The 20,589-nt window shown below is 39.5% G+C and overlaps 1 protein-coding gene across 1 annotated transcript in view; it reads left to right on the forward strand.

Moving 5' to 3' along the window:
• The first annotated feature begins 446 nt into the window (after positions 1 to 446).
• The window catches only part of VPS41 (VPS41 subunit of HOPS complex), a 185,044-nt gene continuing 164,901 nt past the window's right edge, over positions 447 to 20,589 (forward strand). The window contains exons 1-2 of the mRNA XM_007981558.3: positions 447 to 516; positions 11,553 to 11,591. Of these exons, the coding sequence (XP_007979749.2) occupies positions 496 to 516; positions 11,553 to 11,591 (60 nt within the window). The 5' untranslated portion in view covers positions 447 to 495. The remainder of the gene's footprint in view (positions 517 to 11,552; positions 11,592 to 20,589) is intronic.

Genomic DNA, 20,589 nt, shown 5'->3' on the forward strand with positions numbered 1-20,589 from the left:
AGAGAAAAAAAAGGACAAGAACACTTTTAGAGTAAGCAGCATTTGGCAATCACAGAGACTTTGGCATCAGACAGGGCTGAATTCTGTTACTAGTTCTGCTTCTTAATAGCTGCATGACCTCTGAGCTACGGTATTCTCCCCTATAAATGGTGATGATAGTAGGGATTGCTGCGAGGATTAAATGAGCTAATTTATGCAAAGCTATAAACCCAGGGCGTGACATAGTAAGTCCTTAATAAACACTAGAATAACGACAGAAACAAGAACAACAATAAAATAAGCTATAGTATTAGCAATAGTTATGTTCAGATTCTTCAAAGCAGAACTCCATTGAGTTTGGAGAATTGGCAGCGGAAATGAGCCCCAAGAGGTCCGTCCCCTAGAAGAGATTTCCAGGCTCAGATGAAGCTAAAACTACATTTCCCAGAAGGCCCCGGGCCCAGGGTCTGGTTTCCTCTCATTTCCGGGTCTGTCATGTGATTCTCCGGTCGCGCCATGGCGGAAGCAGAGGAGCAGGTAAAGGGTGCAGTTGGTAGTTGAGGGCACACGGATATGGAGACTAGGGTCGGCTGTTTGGGGAGGGTGGAGTGGAGTGGATTGGGTGGAGGTGCGGAGCTGCTGGAAGAGGGCAACCCAGGCCCGCGGCAGGGCGGGATGGGACGGCGAAAGTTGCTTTCGGAGAGCAGAGAGGATGCCAGCCCCGGGTGGGCACCTGGGGAAAGCGCACTGACACACCCCCGCCTTCGGGAGGCGGCCTTTCCTCGGGCCCCATCCCTGTGCCCTTTGCCCAGAGAAATTTTGGCATGAAGGCAGGCCAGGCTACCCCAGGGACTGACTGCCTGTGGGAGGCTGAAGAGAGGCCAGGTGACTGAAATTTACGTTGCTTTCCACTTGAAGTAGGACTGTTAAGAACTAGGAGAGAGTAGACGAGTTTTGTTTTGTATCGGATTTAGGTACAGAACTGGAGCACTGTTGCGGTGCAGCAGGGATTAAGTGCATCGGTTCTGGAGCAAAAATGCCTGGGGTCCAAGTGCTGGTTCCTTTTCTTACTCAATGTGTTACTTTGAGCTACTGATTTAACTTTCTAGTGTAAGATGGGGATAATAATAGGACCGTCCTCAGAGTGTGGTTTAAGATGGAGAGCGTTTATACACAAAGTTAGAGTGCTTAGAACTGTTGGGCTCAGTAAAAGTTAAATGGGATTATTTGTTGCTGGCAGTATCCAGTCAACAACTGGCAATGTGGCACTGGAGTTTAGCGTAGAAATTAGTGATGGGAATACGGATTATTTTCATATAGCGGTAGTGGTAATCCCACGTTTTATGAAATGACGAAGTAAAATAAAAAAGACAAAAAAGTGAAGCAGACCAAAAGAGAGGCTAGAACTTGGGGGAGATAACCTGAGTTTCCTTTTCCAGTGTTATTTCAGTCGAATACTGTTTTTCCTCACAAGTTAACAGGGCTGTTAGCAGTGATTGTCTCTAAACAGTGACTTGATGGGCTGTTTAGTGTCGTAAGACATTTACCTAGTTCAATAATTTTTACTATTTTCAACATACTTCATTTGTTTTTACTTCATAGTGAAAATTTGCTCTGTATATGTTTTACATATGCCAATAATTGAGACATTTGACTAGGATGAAATTTGGTTTGGCTGGTCCTTGTGATAACAAGATAACAAAATCTCTTATCTAACACTAGAACCTCCCATTTCCATTCTAGCAGTTAAAAGGAAAACGCTCAATAAGAACGTATCATTTCATGACTGCCATTGCTCGTTTGAATAAGGGCGAGATTGTTTTTCACATTGTGCATCTTTATTTCATGTTGAAATGTTTGTTTCATGGTTTGATTTAAAAGCAAAAAACTGAGTTTCATATGTTCTTAGATATAGTATAATAAAAATGGAGAGAGTTGCTCTTAGAAAAACCAGTGTTTTTTCTTCCCTTGAAAAAAAACCTGTGAAATATTTACCACTGTTTAGTGCCGAAGAAGAATTTGACAAAGTTGTCGGATGTAAAAATGACGCGTACAAAGTTAGGGATATAATAATGTTTCACATTTGTACATTATTTTCTAGTTTTAAGACCCTTCCATATTGCATTTGGTCTTCCTAAAAGAATTCTGTGAGGTAAATGTTTATTCTTATACATGGGTGAAACACCTCTGATGTTCCAGACTTTCTAGTGGCTTCTAATCTTATTCAGAGGAAAAGCCACAGCCATTACAGTAGCCTGGTTGCTCCACAGGACCTTGACCCAGCTGCCTCTAGCCACCTTTTCTTGACCTCATTTTTCCAACTACCCTTTTGTGATTCTGCATCGGCTGTACTGGCTTTCTTATTCTTCAAAAAGCCAGGCAGGTCCTACCTCAGGGACTTTGCTCATGCTGTTTCTTTTTGAGGAACGCTGACGTTTACAGGCTTAATTCCTCATTTCCTTCATGTCTTTGTCCAAGTGTTCTTTTCCATTGCGACCTTCTCTGACCATGCTTTGAAACATTCCTGCATTATTTTTCTCTATAATGTGCATCACCGTTTGACATACTGTATTTTAAAATTTGTTGTTTTTTTCCCCCTGTATATTGCTGTGTACCTCTCACCACAGAGCTTGGAACATCATGACAAGGATTTATTCACTGTTGTATGTCCAATACCTAGAATATTGCTTGGTACTTAATAAAATGTGTTAAATGATTGACTTTTACTGGTAAGCAAATTGAAATTCAGGCAACTTGAGTAACGTGCTCAGGCTTATATCTATAATATAAATCTCCAGTCCTCTGTCTCCAAAGCTCATGACTTTTCATTAGAATATCCTACCTTTTTAAAATATATGTGGGAACCTCAATCTAAATTGTTATTTTTTAGTTTATAAAGTAGCATTAGCCCTTTTCATTTTAATGATTTTCCCTCAAGCCATCATTCCACCTTTGATACTTTAACAGCCTAATATATAGCTGGAGTGGGCATTCTCCTCTCCAATGGTGTGAATATCTTTCTTAAAAAGACCAGTGGTGGGCAAGGCACAATGGCCCATCCCTGTAATCCCAGCACTCTGGGAGGCCGAAGTGGGGCGATTGTTTGAGCCCAGGAGTTCAAGACAAGCCTGGGCAACATAGCAAAATCCTGTCTCTACAAAAATTACAAAAATTAGTGAGGCATGGTGGTGTGTGCCTGTAGTCCCAGCTGCTTGGGAGGCTGAGGCGGGAGGATTGCTTGAGTCAAGGAAGTCAAGGTACCAGTGAGCCATGATTGTGTCACTGCACTCCAGCCTGGGCAACAGAGCAAGACCCTGTTTCAAAACAAAACAAAACAAAAAATCTCCCCCAGCAGTCTATTGTAAATGGCAGAAAGAAACAAACATTTACAAATTGTTAAGTTCTTTTTTTTTTTTAAAGAAAGCTAGTAATTGTACCTAATCTTATCTTTTATAGATTAAAAATGGTTAAGCTTTTCTCTGTTTAGTTTTTTTTTTTTTTTTGCATTTGACAGTAGGAAGCCATTGAAATCTGATGGCGGCAGTAGGGCTTTATTTTATCATTTTTTTTTAAAAGCTAAAAGTGTATAAAAATGGAGAAAATTGGGCTGGGCTGGGTGCGGTGCGGTGGCTCATGCCTGTAATCCCAGCACTTTGGGAAGCCAAGGTGGGTGGATCACCTGAGGTCAGGAGTTCGAGACCAGACTGGCCAACATGGTGAAACCCTGTCGCTACTAAAAATACAAAAAAATTAGCCAGGCAGTGGTGGTGGGCGCCTATAATCCCAGCTACTCGGCAGGCTGAGGCAGGAGAATCACTTGAACCCAGTAGGCAGAGGTTGCAGTGAGCCGAGATTGTGCCATTGCACTTCATTCAGCCTGGGTGACAAGAGGGAGACTCCATCTCAAAAAGAAAAAAAAAAAAAAAAGGAGAAAATAAACTGTTCTATTGAACTTCTTAGAAAACTTGACATATTTTTTTTTCTTGGTATCATGTATCATGAATGCCAGTAATCTCCAGAATTAGCAACACAAAACTAAACGTCTCCACATTATCTTTCCTGAGTGGTGGTGTTTCTCTCATGATTGCTCCCCTCCCCCTTCATTTTCAGAAGAACCAAAATAGTGACATCTGCACTGAGTTATTGTGATATAAAACAGCTCAGAGGATCTAAAACTAAAAACACTTTTTAGATATGAATGAAACATTTTTTATCAGTCTTTGGGAAATCCTTGCTTTTGCCTAATATGGTAAACGTAGTTGTCAAAAGTAACTACATATATATTTTATAGTTCACAGAAAAAACGAACACCCTGCATTCTGCCTGGAAACCTTCTAACCAGCAGTTTTACTTAAGCTCCGAAACGATTTATAGTTGACCTTCATAATCACAGATGCCCAACAGTATTTGTCCATATCTTTCTTATGAATAACATTCTGCTTGAAGTCTGGTTGTTTGTGTATTTGTCTTATCTCTCCCAGAGATTGCTGAGTCTTCAAGAATAAGAACAAGAACTTACTCATGTCTGTATCTTCCACAGGGCTCGTGCTTTCTAGGCACTAAGTGTTTACTAAAGTGTTTAAATGAATTTATTAAGGGGAAAATAGCATTTCAAATTGTCAAATTGTAAATGAGTAGGATTTGCATGAAATTATTTTATCTTACTTGAACCTTTTGTAAGTTATTAATTCACATGTAATGTGGATTACATCTCTCCTATAATGTGGATTACATTCTATACTTTTTTTACTCTTGCCTGCTCCCTAGGTACCCTTTGATCTTTCCTGCTCAACCAGCCTGGACCCTGCCTGGTCCATTAAAGTATTTCCACGATTAGACCATCTATTTCTTAACCACGTAGGAGAGCTTCTACTTTGAATTCTCCTTCTGCATTTAAGAAATTAGGGGAATTCCGTCCTTATTGTAGATTACTTATGGATTATTAGATGTCACATTTGTCATGTATATCGCCGTGTGATTATGTTACAATAAAAATCAAATCAATACAAATTTGCGTGCCTCAATTTTCTTGCCTGTAAACTGGGAATTTTACTCTCTAAAACTTTTGTGAGTATGAAGTATGTCAAAACTTTTGTAAGTATAAAGTATGTAAAAGTGGCTAGGTTGAAATGGTCGTATAAATAAGACAGAGGTTAATCATCGAAACCTGGACTTGGCTTACGTATGCCCAATTCTTTTTCTTACAGTTTGGCTAAGATAGATATTTTAAAGGCAGCGTTACTACTAACTAAAGGAAAAGCAAAACTCAAACAAGAAGTTTTAAAAGTATAGAATCAGACAGATTTTTAGAGGGCACACTCTCCCATCATGTAACTAAAATGTAGTCACAAATTAGTTTTGCTGGACTTGTGGATTGCTTTATTAGTTTTTCCACTTATTTTCACCTGAGTTGGTCGGCTAGAGGCCAGTTCACTAGTTGATTATTAGTAGCCTCCCCCACACCCACATTAACACCTTGGAGAGAGGACACTCATCAGATCAGGGGCTTCTGTGTCTCATGCTACTTCCCATTCATGGCTGTGCAGTCCCCTGTTGCCTCTGTTTCTTCTTGATGCCTGGGCCTCCTTATGGTTTTTTTGTTTTTGTTGTTGTTAAGAACTGCTTGTGATTCCAGGCTCTTATTTTAAACCTACTGAATCAGAATCTGTGAAGATGGAGTGTATTAGTGGGTATTAGCTAACTCCCCAAACTGATTTTTGATGATTCTGATGCAAAGCCAGATTTGGGACTGGGTCATCGGGTCGCCAAGTTTGGCCTTTTTTCCACGCTGGGGCAGACATCAAGGTTTTTCTTCATTTGCAGAATAACATGAGTGCAGTAGCTGAGCCCAGTGGGTGGAGTGGGCTTGGTAACCTGAGTCCTCATCTTTCCTACTCAACCAGTGTAGTCCCTGAGTATCTAAAACTGGCCACAACTCCTTTGAGGTTTTTGAAATTGAAGCTCTGTGACAACAGAGATATCACATACATACCACACAAAATATTTCCTCCTTCCTCTGCCTGTATCAGACAGTGCCTATATCAGAACTCCCTTTCTTATTATGCTCAGCTAGGGCACACCGTTTGTTGGAAAGAGAGAGAAGGTGGCAGTACCTCAGTGAGTGTTCACATGTACCTCCAGGCATAGATGGAGATAGATGATTTCTTGGAGCCTGGTCTCTGCTCGTTTTTTTCCTGCAACACAGAGCTAGGTGAGCCCTCCTGTAAAGTTTGGAGTGGCCTTTCTCAGGCCCCAGCCTACCATTTCTCCCCCAAATTCTGTTTTTCTTTCCCGACAGTACGTGGGCACTTACAATTCTGAGGACTTCACAACCCAGGCAAGTCCTGGATCCTCTCTCTCCTGGGCTGACAGTCTTCCTTTTCACCACTCCTGACCTCTGAGGCCAGCTGGGCCAAGCCTTCTCCCAGGCCACTGTCATAGGGTTCTGTGCTGATGGGAGGATTAGGGGTGGGGGTTGGTTAAAAGCCTGTATTAGAGAAGTCTTCGAGGAGCTTAAGTAATTATTGGAATTGCTGCATCCTTGTTTGATGCTACTTTCCTGCAGTTACCTTTCTGTAACTGTCCTACAGTTCATAAGCTAATAATTCAGATGTGAATCTGGAGAAAATATGCTTGTTATTTATAAGGGAAAGGCAATATATGGAGGAGGAAGAATATTGTTCTAGATTGGCAGCTTATCTCATCATCATCACCAGCAACATGTTTTTCCAGTAGGATACTGGGAGACAAAGAGGGCAAAGCCTTTGGGTTTATCCACAGTATATATATAATGAGAACTAGTAGGACAAGGCATTTAATATTAGGTGCTAACTGAGGGGTATGAGAAGAAACGTAAAAACCAAGCTCTGATGTTGAAGAGAGTAAAGGTCCTCAGGCTGAGTGCCTGGCAACCCCTCCCTGGGGTATCCCCGAGAGGTCCACGGAGCCTGTAGAGCATTCCATCAGGATGAGTGCAGGATGGGGCCAGGGGCCTTCTAAATGGAGGGAATGACATGAGGAAAATAAAGAGCAAGCAGCACAAACTCAGGCAGGCAGGTGGTGGTGCACATGAGCAGGAGTGCCTTGGTGTTGGAAATTGGGAGTGGTGGGGGTGGTGGAGTGCATTCTGTCCTGGGTGTATGTTATGTGGAACTGTGGATCCTATGTAGACATACAGTTAGAAGTACAGGTTTTTATATGGAAGCTGTTTTAAAAACACCATCCAGGCCAAACAAAACACCTGCAGGCCATATCCAGACCCCAGGCCACTGATTTGCCACTTGTGGCATAGAGATACAAGCAGTGTCTCGGCGAGGGGTCCTCCAGTGTGGCTGGAGGGTCTCAGGTTTGTGGAGAAAGTGGGGAGTGAGGCTAAGGGTCTGTTGGGGGCCAGACTGAGAAGGACTTTGACTGCTTTGCTGGGGAATCTGAAAGATTCTTCAGGCTGGGGCACTACTGAGGGTTGTTTGAGGAGGGCAGTGGCCATTTGGTCTGTGCTTTGGGAAGATAATCCTGATGGCAGGTGATGAGTATATTAGGCCACATGTCAAGGCACAGAAATCATTAGCTAAAGCTGTTTGGGTAGGTGATTGGGCTTAAGGGATTGGTTGGCAAAAGAAAGGTAAAGTGAAATGTTTCTGAGTTTAGCTGTCAATCTGTTACCCAGAATTGGCCCAGCTAGACATTTGTATCACTGGGTATCTTCCAGCCTATCACTTTTGCTTTGATCAGAACAGCACTTTTTTTTTTTTTAAATTGTAGTAAAATATTCATAGCATAAAATTACCATTTTAACCATTAAAAAAGTTGAAAACATTTTTTTGTAGAGACAAGATCTTTCTATGTTGCCCACGCTGGTCTCAGATTCCCTGGCCTTAAGCAGCCCTCTTGCCTCAGCCTCCCCAAGTGCTGGCATTACAGGCGTGAGCCACCCCCACCTTAATCATTTTTAAGTGTATGATTCAGTGACATTAAATATACTCACATTGTTGTGCAGCCATCACCACTGCTGTCGTTTTGATGTTTGTCTACCTAAAATCTCATGTCCCCCCAGTATTAGAGGTGGGCGGTGTTTGAGTCATGGGGGCAGATCTCTCATGATGGCTTGGTCCCATCATTGAGACAGTTAGTTCTCTCTATGAGTTCCCACGAGGGATGGTTGTTAAAAAGAGCCTGGCACCTCCCCATTGCCCTCTTTTGCTTCCTGTCTTGCCATGTGATCTCTGCATATGCCAGCTACCCTTCAACCTACTGCCATGAGTAGAAGCATCCTGAGGCCCTCATCAGAAGCAGATGCTGGTGCCATGCTTCTGGTACAGACTGCAGAACCATGAGCCAAATAACACTCTTTTCTTTGTAAATTAACCAGCCTTAATTAGGTGTTCCTTTAGAGCAATGCAAATGTGCTAAGACAACCACTCTGCCTCTCTAGTAGAACTTTTAGTCCTCACAAACTGAAACTCTGTACCCATTTAACAATAACTCCCCGCCACATCCTCCTTCTGCCTTTGGTAACCTCTGTTTTATTTCTGTGTTATATAAGTGGAATTGTGTAATATTTGTCATTTTATGTTTTGCTTATTTCACTTTGAAAACAGCATAATTTTATAACTTATATCTTCAGGAGTTGAAGTTAGATTCTTTAAATGAGAGTATGAAGCTTAAAAAAAGTTTGAAAACCACTGACTCATTCTCAAATTGTTACCTTTCTCAAAGTTCAGCCTTCTTGGATTTCTTACTGAGGACATTTACTTTATGTCTTCTTGTTTGCCTTTCTGTCTCTAGAACGTTAATTAGAGGGCTTGATGAATGAACGAAGCTAAGAAATAACAGACCAGCCTAATTCTTGACATCACTCATGCATTGCTTTGGTAGGATTGTGGAAACAAGTTTTTTTTAAGGTCGCCTATCTGTGTGAGATGTTCGTAGTGGTTTTGAGGGCAAGTCTCAGAGTTTCCTAGAGTAAATGTTCTCCGTCAATTCCATAGCCAAAGAAGCTACTCTCAGGGCCCAGTTTTCCCTGAAGATTCGGATCTCAGATCTTCATGCCTCAAGGTGTCAAATTCTGGCACTGCATGCTTTCTGGTGTGGAGGAAGAGTGTAATTTGATTTTGAGTTTTTGGATTGAAATTGCTGGTTGGAGACTTATGTTTTTTCTTTTTTAATTTATATAAATTTAAGGGGTACAGGTGCAATTTTGTTACATATATTGCATAGTGGTGAACTCTGGGATTTTAGTGTCACTATCACCTGAGTAATATATATTGTATCCATTAAATAATTTTCTTATCATCTACCCCTCCCAGTCTCCATGGTCTGCCATTCCCTACTCTTTGTCCACGTGTACACATTATTTAGCTTCTACTTATAAGTAAGAACATGTGTATTTGACTGTTTCTGAGTTGTTTCACTTAAGATTTTTTGTTGTTGTTTTGTTTTAATTGAGACAGGGTCTCACTCTGTTGCTCAGGCCAGAATGCAGTAATGCGATCACAGCTCACTGCAGCCTTGACCTGCTGGGCTCAAGTGATTCTTCCGGGTCAAGGGGACCTCCCACTTGGCTGGGACTACAGGTGTACACCACTACACCTAGCTAATATTCTTTTTATTTTTTCTAGAGATGAGGTTTCACCATGTTAGCCAGTCTGGTCTCGAACTCTTTGCCTCAGGTGATCCACCCACCTCGGCCTCCCAAAATGCTGAGATTACAGGCGTGAGCCACTGTGCCTAGCCCAAATGTTTTTGTTTTAATGAAGAACATAAATGGGGTATTCACCCATTTACCTCATGTGCATACTTGAGTGGATTCTATATGAGGAAAAAAAAAATTTCCTTAGGTTTAGTGTAATTTTTCTGAAAAGAGTACTCAAATGTCTTTTTAGAATTGTACATACAGGAGATAGGAATCTAAGTGTACTTTATTGGCATAGTTATCAAAGCCTTGTATTGCTGATGCTAATAACATAATATTCAGCAACTCACAGAGATGGAAAGGATGTTAGAAGTCATTAAACTTAACCTCTAAGCCTCACTCTTCCGACCCCAGTGGTGTTAGGAAAGTTTATAATGTTGCGGGTGGTGAATGGAACATAATGAGTAGTTTATAATAGATGTTCAGTAAAGAAGTCAGAATACTGACTGTTAATGTTAAAGTGGACTATGTCCACAAGAGAAGGATCAGTAGAGTAAGGGGACTAAAACCAGGAACTGTGATGGTGAGTGCAGAGGAGAAACATTTTAGAAGGTGGAACATGATACATGTCATTAACTCTCTGGACAGCTATCATGTAGTGGAATAATTGGTTTTTTTATGTAGTGCTAAGAACAAAAATGTTACTGTGGATTATTGTAGCTTCAAATGAATAAGAACTTTATGAGACTTGGATTGACATTAAGCTAAACAGGCTGCATTGAGATATAGAGGAGATTCTAATATTCATTGTGGTTAATGATACAAGTATAATAAAATTCTTAATTACAAGGAACATATCCCCATTTTATGCATGGCCTTTGAGGGCAAGGACTGTGTTGTCCTCCAGGCTGTACTTTGGAGGGTGCCTGCCACCTGTCAGGCTCTTGCTGATTTTTGATGAATGAAATTAAAATTATTTTAAACACCATATTTACTTTTATCCTGCTATCCAACTTGTATTGAGTAATATATGCGTCTGATCTTCCTTAAAATGTTCTTTTTTTTCTTGAAAATATATTAGTTATATCTAAAATGTCCTTGCCCCATTTTTTCTTGTTCTTTGTTTATCTCATGGATTGTTGTAAAGTGCTTACATTCAGTGTCAGCATATTAGTTGTAACCTTTTATTGCTATTGATATCTATAAGTACGTTAAGTAAATCTTCATTTTGCTGACCTCTTTGAGGATGCATGGCATCAGCAGATTCTCTCTTTCACTGGACAGGTGAGAGATTAGCAGGATCAAGTCAATTTTTCCCTTTTTGCTTTGTTTCCTTCAGAGCAGCAAGATTCATTGTCTAGCAAGAGGGAAACTGTGTTAAATGGCGGAATTTGTCTTAGTGGTAATGGTTTAAAGAGTGCATGTAAATTATACAGCTAGTTTACACAGGGTCTGATAGGTACCACTGCAGGAGATTCTTTTTAAAAAGCTGTTTTAGCAAGACAATCATTTTAACTCAACCAGATTAATAGCATGATAATTAATAACACAAGAGCTTTTCAGTATAAAAATTGGCTTGTAGATAACATGAGATGGCAGTTTCCTCTTGCCTTCTGAGATTAGTGAGGCTGCTTTGCCAGATGGGTTTCCATTATTAACAAGGGAGAGAGTCTTCCAGGGCCTCAGATGACAAGTTCCTGGGGTAATTTGTTTACCTGTTAACTCTTTGAGGGAGAGCAGCAGGATCTGCCTGCCAGGGTGTGGAGAAGTTGCAGGAGACACGTGAAAGTCAGAGCATGTGGTCCTCTAAAGTATAGTTTTAGATTCTCTTCCAAAAAGGGCAGATGGGTGGTGATAGGAACACAAGGATTCTTTCCCCTTGCAAATGATTGTTATTCTTTTATCATCTCTTCTGACCATTTTCTTTTTCTGTGCTTTGTAGGAAACTGGGTCCCTTGAAGAATCTACAGATGAGTCTGAGGTAAGGTGGTGACTCAGGAGCCCTCGGATTTGTAGCTCACCACGTTGTTCTCTTGAGTTGCGCTGCTTTGCTAAATGCAACATTCGCAGGGGCTGAGGGTGTAAAGCAGGGCCGTAGGTAACTGAGCCTTGGGGAAGAGCTTTTAATATGCCAGTTATCTTAAAAAAGATTAAATGGATTAGCTTAAAAATTAAACAAGAAAAGGAACAAAAAGTTTTCATCTGGAACAATATTTTAACTTGAAACATGTTGGCAGTGGGAAAATTGATACAAAGTTTTAGAAATTTATCTCAACACTTTAACATCCCCCTTGCCTGCTTTTTAAAAATAGCCACTGTAGGTTTTATGATGTTTATTCTTTCTTTGTTCTTTTAATGAATGTGACATGTTTATTGGTATAATTTTTGAATCATTGAAATTGGAGTTTGCTTCTTAAAAAGGGAACTACCTTAAAAGTTGTTAGGGTGTTGTGATAAAAATAGTTTCTTAAGGAGAATAATATATAAGGAAGGACTTTTTAAAAAAATTATTTTCAAGTCTGCATAAAAAATGTTTAAGTATAATATAATTTTTTTTGTTTTGTTTTGTTTTTTGAGACAGAGTTTTACTCTTGTCGCCTAGGCTAGAATGCAATGGTGCAGTCTCAGCTCACTACAACCTCCGTCTCCTGGGTTCAAGTGATTCTTTGGCCTCAGCATTCCAAGTAGCTGGGATTACAGGTGCCCACCACCATGCCCAGATAGTTTTTGTGTTTTTAGTAGAGACAGGGTTTCACCATGTTGGCCAGGCTGGTCTCCAACTCTTGACCTCAGGTGATCCACCTGCCTCAACGTCCCAAAGTGCTGGGATTATAGACATGAGCCGCTGTGCCTGGCCCAAGCATAATGTAATTGGCTTATCAATTTTCTAGATGGACTCAGAAGAAGTACATTTTTCCTTTTAATATTTTGTTTCACTCAGAGGAATGAAAATGTACCTGTGATAACCTGCTGGAAATACACACTGACATGACTCTAGCCATGATAATCTATTACATTTGGGTTGATATTGCATAAGCTTATGTGATTTTTGTTGCTTTTCCAAGGAAAAGTTGGGCTTGTGCATGTTTCAGTAGAGAACAGCTTATATATCAGGGTTGTCCAATCTTTTGGCTTCCCTGGGTCACATTGGAAGAAGAAGAATTATCTTGGGCTAGACATAAAATATACTAACAACAGTTGATGAACTAAAAAAATTTGCAACAAAAAATCAAACAATGTTTTAAGAAAGTTTATGAATTTGTGTTGGGCCGCATTTAAAGCCATCCTAGGCCACATGTGGCCTGTGGGCCATGGGCTATATATTATGTCATTGCGTAGTCATGGTTTCTAACATTTTCATTGATAAGGACTTCCATTACTGTGGGGCTCCTGGTAAGGCATTTCTGAGTTTGCTTATAGATCGGGTATATTTGTTAATTTCTCATAGAGTATTGAAAAGCATTTTAGAAATCTCTGGTTAACTAAGATTCCAGTGTTCCTAGAATAATTGGTACGGAATCATACGGTGTTGGAACTCTGTCCAGGAATTTCATTTTACAGGTGAGGAGGGTGTTGGCAGCCACCTAAATCTAAATCTTTCCACACATGCTCCAAATACTAAACAGCTGAACAAGGAGAGCAAATAAAAGCACACACAATCTAGGCCTTCCAGTATAATTAGCAAACGGGGAGTAACACAAACTTCAGTGCAAGTGGGGAAATAAACATCCAAAGCCAGCAGGATCAGCTCTGGAGTTGACGCTGGAGCTGACAGTCAGATGGAGACTGGGTAGAAATGAAGAGAGTACAGCTGAGACCCAGCCGAGGCAGAATGCACATAAAAATCATCCTTAGTGAGAAGGGGGCCCCATTGTTAGTGGGGAAATATGAGAACAGATGTGAGACTTGGTAGGTTTGGAGAATTTAAAGAAAGGAACTCGAAAGTATGTGGGGCTTTAGGTGACAGAGTTGGATGGTATTGCTTTTGGGAGAGATGGGGGAGGCATCCCTTAGAGGCTTGGCAGTGAAAGAAAAGGACAAAGCAGAGGAAATTAAGGGTGCCCAGAGACAAAGAACATCATCAGATCAGGAGACTTACTATTCACCACAAAAGGATGCCACTTAGAAAAGAAAATGCAGAAACCTGGTAAACCACACAGATGCCTCACCTCTTCTTTCCTAGTAGCATCTAGTACTGCTATCCAGGAAAATCCAAGTCATTTAAAAATGAATTGAAATGACAGGTAACATCCATAAAAAGCTGCTATAGGAAGAAAATAGAATCAGAAAGCAGAAAACAATAACATAACACTCCATCATGAGTAGAATATCTATAAACAAGCATTTGCAGATACAATAAACTACCTTAACATGTTTTTTGTTTTGTTTTGTTTTGTTTTGTTTGTTTTGTTTTCTTTTTTGAGACAAAGTCTCACTTTGTCACCCAGGCTGGGGTGCAGTGGCACGATCTCAGCTCACCGCAACCTCGACCTCCCAGGTTCAAGCAATTCTCATGCTTCAAGCTCCTGAGTAGCTGTGATTACAGGTGTGTACCAACACGCCTGGCTCACTTTTGTATCTTTAGTAGAGACAGGGTTTTGTCATGTTGGCCAAGCTGGTGTCAAACTCCTGGCCTCAAGTGATCTACCTGCCTCGGCCTCCCAAAGTGTTGGGATTACAGGCGTGAGCCACCGTGCCTGCCCACAGTAAAGTACCTTAAATCAGATATTTAAAAACTATATTAGAAATGGACAAAGAAACTAGGAAGTTAGGGAATGAGAGTTGGCCAAACTGAGGAGAGAAATGGAAGGAAAAGGTAGTTATTTTAAGGTTGAGGAAAGTGAGACCCAAATGTGGCCTGATTGTCTAATGTCTTACAGCTGATGAGTGGGAGAAAGGGATTCTAACTCTGGGCTCTTCCCATTGTCTTGCTGTCTAGCCTCCAGTGCCTGCTGCTTTGGATAGTGCTAAAGGACTGGAGGTGGACCCTCATTTGTCACTTGGCCATACCTTGTGCTTTTTGTGTGACCTGGGCATAGCACTTACCTCCTGTATTCTTCAGTTTCCTCGTGTGAAAAATGGGGCTTGTTGCTTGCCTTGTATGGTTGCTGTGAAGATTACATATGATTAATATTCATAAAGCATCTTGTATAGAGCCTAGCACATGGGAAGCACTTCCTAAATATTAATGACCTTCAGTTTATATTTTAGATATTGTCATGGTGGCTCATTTTCCAACTTGGTGCTTCAACCTGAGGGCTTAGAGAGATTCCTCCCCCACTTCCCCCCGCCCGGACCTCCGTGCCCCCCGCCGCCACTAGCTCTATGAAAGCAGTTACTCTCCTAGATACTACTGATTCTACTGAGTTTATGGACCAGCAAAGTAGTCAGAATGTTGACAGACCAGGTTTAGGCCTTGTAAGTGTAGTAAACCTGTTTGCAGTTGAGCCTTTGAAGACTTTGGAATTTTTTTACTCAGTTTGAATCACTTTCCAGTTCCAGGAGTGATATTTTGAGACACCACTCAGTCTGCCAGAGAATCCTCCTTCATCCATTTCTTTGTTCTCTATTATCTCTTCTCATTATGTTTTGTAACTGTTAAACTTTTGTTTGAAGGACAGGCATTTTCCTTATATAGTTCTACCTTTTCCTTATTCAAGTGCTAGGATAATTTCCATTTCCATAAAGAATAATGTGTAGTGTTTTCAACCATGTAACAGTTTATATATCGTTTTATGAAATGCTGCATTTCATGTAAACTGTGCTTTTATAGTATATCAGGAAGACTTTTAAGTTTATCTGAAGGTCTTATTTTGATATATGTTTGGGAAAAGAATATTGTCTACCTAAAACTGGCCATATGTTTTTCTTTACTCTTGAAAACTGCAACCAAATGAAATGAAATTGTTGAGTTAGTATTATTAATGTAAAGGAAAGTGGTGTATATGCCAATATATAATACTTTAAAAATTTTAATATATTTTGCAATTAAAGTAGAAATGCAAAATCATACTACAACCAAGATAGTTAATATGTCATTTAATAGGCTACATAGTTAAGGGTCCTGCATTTATGGTAATAATTGGTTGTTGCAAAATTCTGTAGACTAACTAAACTGGTCCTTCCAGCTAGGATTTTTTGAAAAACATGCAGTGTACTGTTTATTTCACCTTGATATTATGAGCCAGATTATTTCTTAGATGGTGTTTTATTTTGAAGAGCATAACAAAGAAGTACATTATCTTCAAAAGGATTTCACTCCTATTGTGAAGCACTAAGATCTTTTCAATACTTATGGATGATTGCTCTTGTGTAAATGGTAGCATAGTGAGGTGGGAGCACAGAGGAGTGAGTGAGTGGTCAGGAATGGCTTCAGTTGGAATCTTCAAGAGTGAGTATGCCTGGAACCTTGGGAGGTGAGTCTGGGCAGCGAAGCTGGGTGTCTTTGGGAAGGAGGGAATGTATGTGCAGAGACTGAGTCGTGGAAGAGTACGTATGTATGCATGTTCAGCCAACCATGAGGCACTCAATGTGGCTGTAGTGTAGGAGGAGGGTGGGAACAATGAGACTGATGAAGGAAATTGGTGCGGTTGTGAAGCCCCTAATGTATCAAACCAGGAAGTGTGGACTTGATTCTGCGGCCATCAGGGAGCCACCCCAAAGCTTGATTATTGAGGGTAGGGAAGGGTTATTGAGGGTATTGTTGGTGACAGATGAACTGGAAGGAGAGACGATAGCAGGAAGACCATTCATGAGGTTCTCATGGAAGTCCCCATAAGAGATAGGAGGAATGTAGGGGCCTGGGCAAGGCAGTAGCAGAAGACAAAGAGGAACTGACTCCAAGAAGATGCTTCTTGAGTCCAGTCAATAGGAAATATAGGGTAGTGTGGAAGAGATGAGCCAGATGGGGAGTCAGGAAGATTCCAGTGTCTACTTCAGCCTTGTTACAGGAAAGTGAGTCTAGTGTAAACAGTGAGAGGAAAAAGATGTTCTAATCCTGAATTCTGAACCTAAAGATTGATTTCTTTTTGTTTAGATTATTCTTTTCTTCAAAATGGTACATTGCAATCCATTGGTGACCTCTTTTATATGGTTTTCTTCAGGCTGACACAAATAATATGCTTTTGTATTAAATATGTTTTCAAACAAAAGCAAATAATCAAATTAATTTCTGGGATTTTATTTTATTTTTTAAGTCCTGCAAGTTACTGCTTGTTAGAGGCAGGTCTGAGCCCCCTTTGGAGCAAAGGTGTAATGGAACAAGTATTGTGTGAGAAGTCTACTCTGATGATGATTATTATTACAAAAATGAACAGTTATTTAGTATGGAAAACAGTGCTGGGCACTTTGGTATGCTCTTTAGGTATCTTAATCTGCCCTGTGACTTGGCCATGATGATCGCTTCTGGTTTACAGATAAAGACACATACTTCAAGTTTTCGGAAACTTGCAAGGCTACCCAGTTGGTAAATGGATTTGGATCCCGTAGTTTGACTCCAGGGCTCCAGCTGCTAGTTATACTGCCTTTAACTTCCTTGTGACTTTCTGATTTTAGGCCAAACTCTTCTTCTGTGTACCTTTATAGAATTTGACAGGATTAAAAAAAAAATCTTTGGAATTTTCCCTATGTATAAAAATGAAATTTTTGGGTAATATTACAGATTTTGATTTGTTCAACTTGTCGGAAAATATACCAATTTCAGAATTGCTTTCTATTCTAGAGAATAGAGAATAGTCGATTTATATATAATATTAATTGTTTAATAAAGTTCCTGTTTTACTACAAAATATATAATGCTGTTTATTTACAAAACAATTATAAAAATATTTATAAAATAATGTTAACTATAAGTGAGACCTCCTTAAAAGTACTCATTTCTATATTTAGAAATTTAGCTATAAGAGCATTCATTTGCTTTGTATAATACAAAAATTTGGAAACAGGCTAAATATCCAGAAATAATAAATTGATTAATAAAGGTTTATTCATATAATCCATATAATGGATTGTTATTCTGCCACTAACTTGATTAATGGCATTAATATTTAAGTAAAGAAAATATTCATATGTCCTTTTTCATGCTATCTTTATAATTTAAAAAGCTTTTTATAAAAATGCCATTAAGAACAGAAGTTGACAGGCGTTTTCTGTAGAGTTCTAGGTAGTAAATATTTAAAAGCTTTGCAGACAGAGGCAATATGGCACATATTATGTAGGTATGTAACTGTAGAAGTGTAAACATCATGCTTCGTTTACGAGCTGTACAAAAACGATGCTTGACTGGAATTGATCTGCAGGCTGTAGTTTGCTGATTCCCGATTTAGGATGTATACTGGTTTCTCTCCATCCCACAAAATCCATATATAAGCAAAGGTAAAAAGCATACAAGACCATATTATCAGTGGGACATGTGCTTTTTATTTTATTTACTATCATTATCTAAATTTTCATTTTCTAAATTTTCTATAATAAATATTCATCACTTATATACTTAGCAAAATAACTTTTTTTTTTTTTTAGCAAAACATATTCATCTTTATACATATTATAGGTGTCTTCTGTATTGATGTTTGGGTTGCAGAACTATGGAACCCAGAATGAAATGGTATGTCTTTCCTTCCCCGTCTCAAACTCTCTAACAAGGGAGTTAGGAGAAAGATTTGGTTTATTTCTTAGCCAATTTTATTGTATTCAAGATTTTCTGTTAATATAAAGCCAAACTTGTTTGTTGTTTTACTATACTTTTTTTCCTTGAGATATTAAGTTAAAAAAATCATTTTGAAATAACTGTATATTCACATGTAGTTAGGAAATACCACAGAGGTGGGAGGTCAAGGTGGGAGGATCACTTGAGGCCAGGAGTTTGAGACCAGCTGGGGCAGCACAGTGAGACCCTGTCTCTACAAAAAATTTAAAAATTCACTTGCCTGTAGTCCTGGCTACTTGGGAGGCTGACGTGGGAGGATCACTTGAGCTCAGGAGGTTGAGGCTGCATTGAACCATGATTATGCCACTGCACTCCAGACTGGACAGCAGAGCAAGACCCTATCTCTAAAAGAAAAAAAAAAGGAGGAAAAACACAAAGATATTCTGAATACCCTTCACCCACTTTCCAAAGGGTAACATCTTACATAACTCTAGTACAATATCACACCAGGAAGTTGATACTGATACAAGGCACAGACCTTATTTGGATTTCACCCGTATTACATGCACTCATTTGTGTGTGCATGAGTTTGTGTGTACTTAGTTCTGTGCAGTTTTGTCATGGGAAGATTCATGTAGCCACCACTCCACTGCTGTGAAAATACAGGACAGTTTCATCACAAGGTTCCCTGTGCTATCTTTTTGTCGTCACAGCCACTCCTTGCTGCATGTCCAACTCCTGGCAACTAGTAATCTGTTCTCCATCTGTATAATTTTGTCATATTATACATACTATATGCATCGAACCATATAGAGTGTAACCTTTGGAAATTGGCTTTTTTTGGTGCTCTGCTAGTCTTTTAACTAGTTGTAGGTAGACCACTCACATTTAAAGTAATGATATGTTAAGGCGTAAGTCTGCCATTTTTTGGTTTTCTGTCTGTATCCTCCGTTTTTTCATTTCTCTTGTTTCTCTTTCCTTTCTTTCCTGTGCATTACTTGAGCATGTTTTAGGATTCCATCTTAATTTATAATATTTTTTATTTACTTTGTATAATTTTCCTAGTGGTTACTCTAGGTATTGAAATATATGTACATAACTTATCACAGTCTACTGGTGTCCACAACATTTTGCCACTTCCAGTGAAGTGTGGAAACCTTACTTCCATTTAGTCCCTTTACCCTCCTTGCTTTTTAAGTGCAATTGTTTAAATATTTACTTTACGTACTTTGAGCGCCACATCAGTTGGTATTGTATTTTTTGGCTCCAACTATCAAATGTCGTTTAAGAAACTCATGAAAAGAATAATCTATTATATTTACCCCTATTTTCACTCATCTCTGTGTTCTCTTCTCCTTTTTGAAGTTCTAAGCCCTTTTTTCTGTTATCGTCTATCTCCTATTTTCTCTTCCTTTCTGTATAGAAAACTCCCATTAGCTACTCTTTAAGGATAGGCTTGCAAGTGACAAATTCTTAGTAATTTGAAATTTTTTAATATGAGAGTACCCTTTATTTTCCCTTCAGTTTTGAGGTGGTTTTTGTTTTTGTTTTGTTTTGTTTTTTTAACCAGACACAGCATTCGTGGTTGGCAATTCTTTTCTTTAAGGACATAAGGTATGTTGTGCCACTTCCCTCTGGCTTCTGTCATTTCAAGTGAGAAATCCATTTTCATTTGAATTGGTGCTTCCCATAAGTAATGTGCTGTTTCCCTAGCTGTTTTCAAGATTTTTTTTTTAACTTTAGTGTTCACAAGTTTAATTATAAGGTCTTTGGGCATAAGTTTCTTTTATTTTTCTTATTCGGGGTTTGCTCAGCTTCTGAGATCTGTATGTTTGTGCCCTTCACTAAATTGTGAAAATTTTCAACCATTTTTTCTCCAAATAACTTTTTCAGTCCTACTTACTCTCCCTGTGGAACTGTGATAACATGAATGTTGGCCCTTTTGTTATTTTTTTCACAGGCCCCTGATAAATTCTTCTTCTTTTTTTTTTTTTTTTTTTTTTTAATTTAAGTTCTGGGTTACATGTGCAGAACATGCAGTTTTGCTACATAGATATACAAGAGCCATGGTGGTTTGCTGCACCCATCAACCTGTCACCTACATTAGGTATTTCTCCTAATGTTATCCCTCCCCTAGTCCCCCACCCCGCACAGGCCCCAGTGTGTGACGTTCCCCTCCCTGTGTCCATGTTTCTCATTGTTCAACTCCCGCTTATGAGTGAGAACATGCGTGTTTGGTTTTCTGATCTTGTGATAACTTGCTGTGAATGATGGTTTCCTGCTTCATCCATGTCCCTGCAGAGGACATGAACTCATCCTTTTTAAAGGCTGC

This window comes from Chlorocebus sabaeus, chromosome 21, assembly GCF_047675955.1.
Source record: "Chlorocebus sabaeus isolate Y175 chromosome 21, mChlSab1.0.hap1, whole genome shotgun sequence".
NCBI classification, from domain to species: Eukaryota; Metazoa; Chordata; class Mammalia; order Primates; family Cercopithecidae; genus Chlorocebus; species Chlorocebus sabaeus.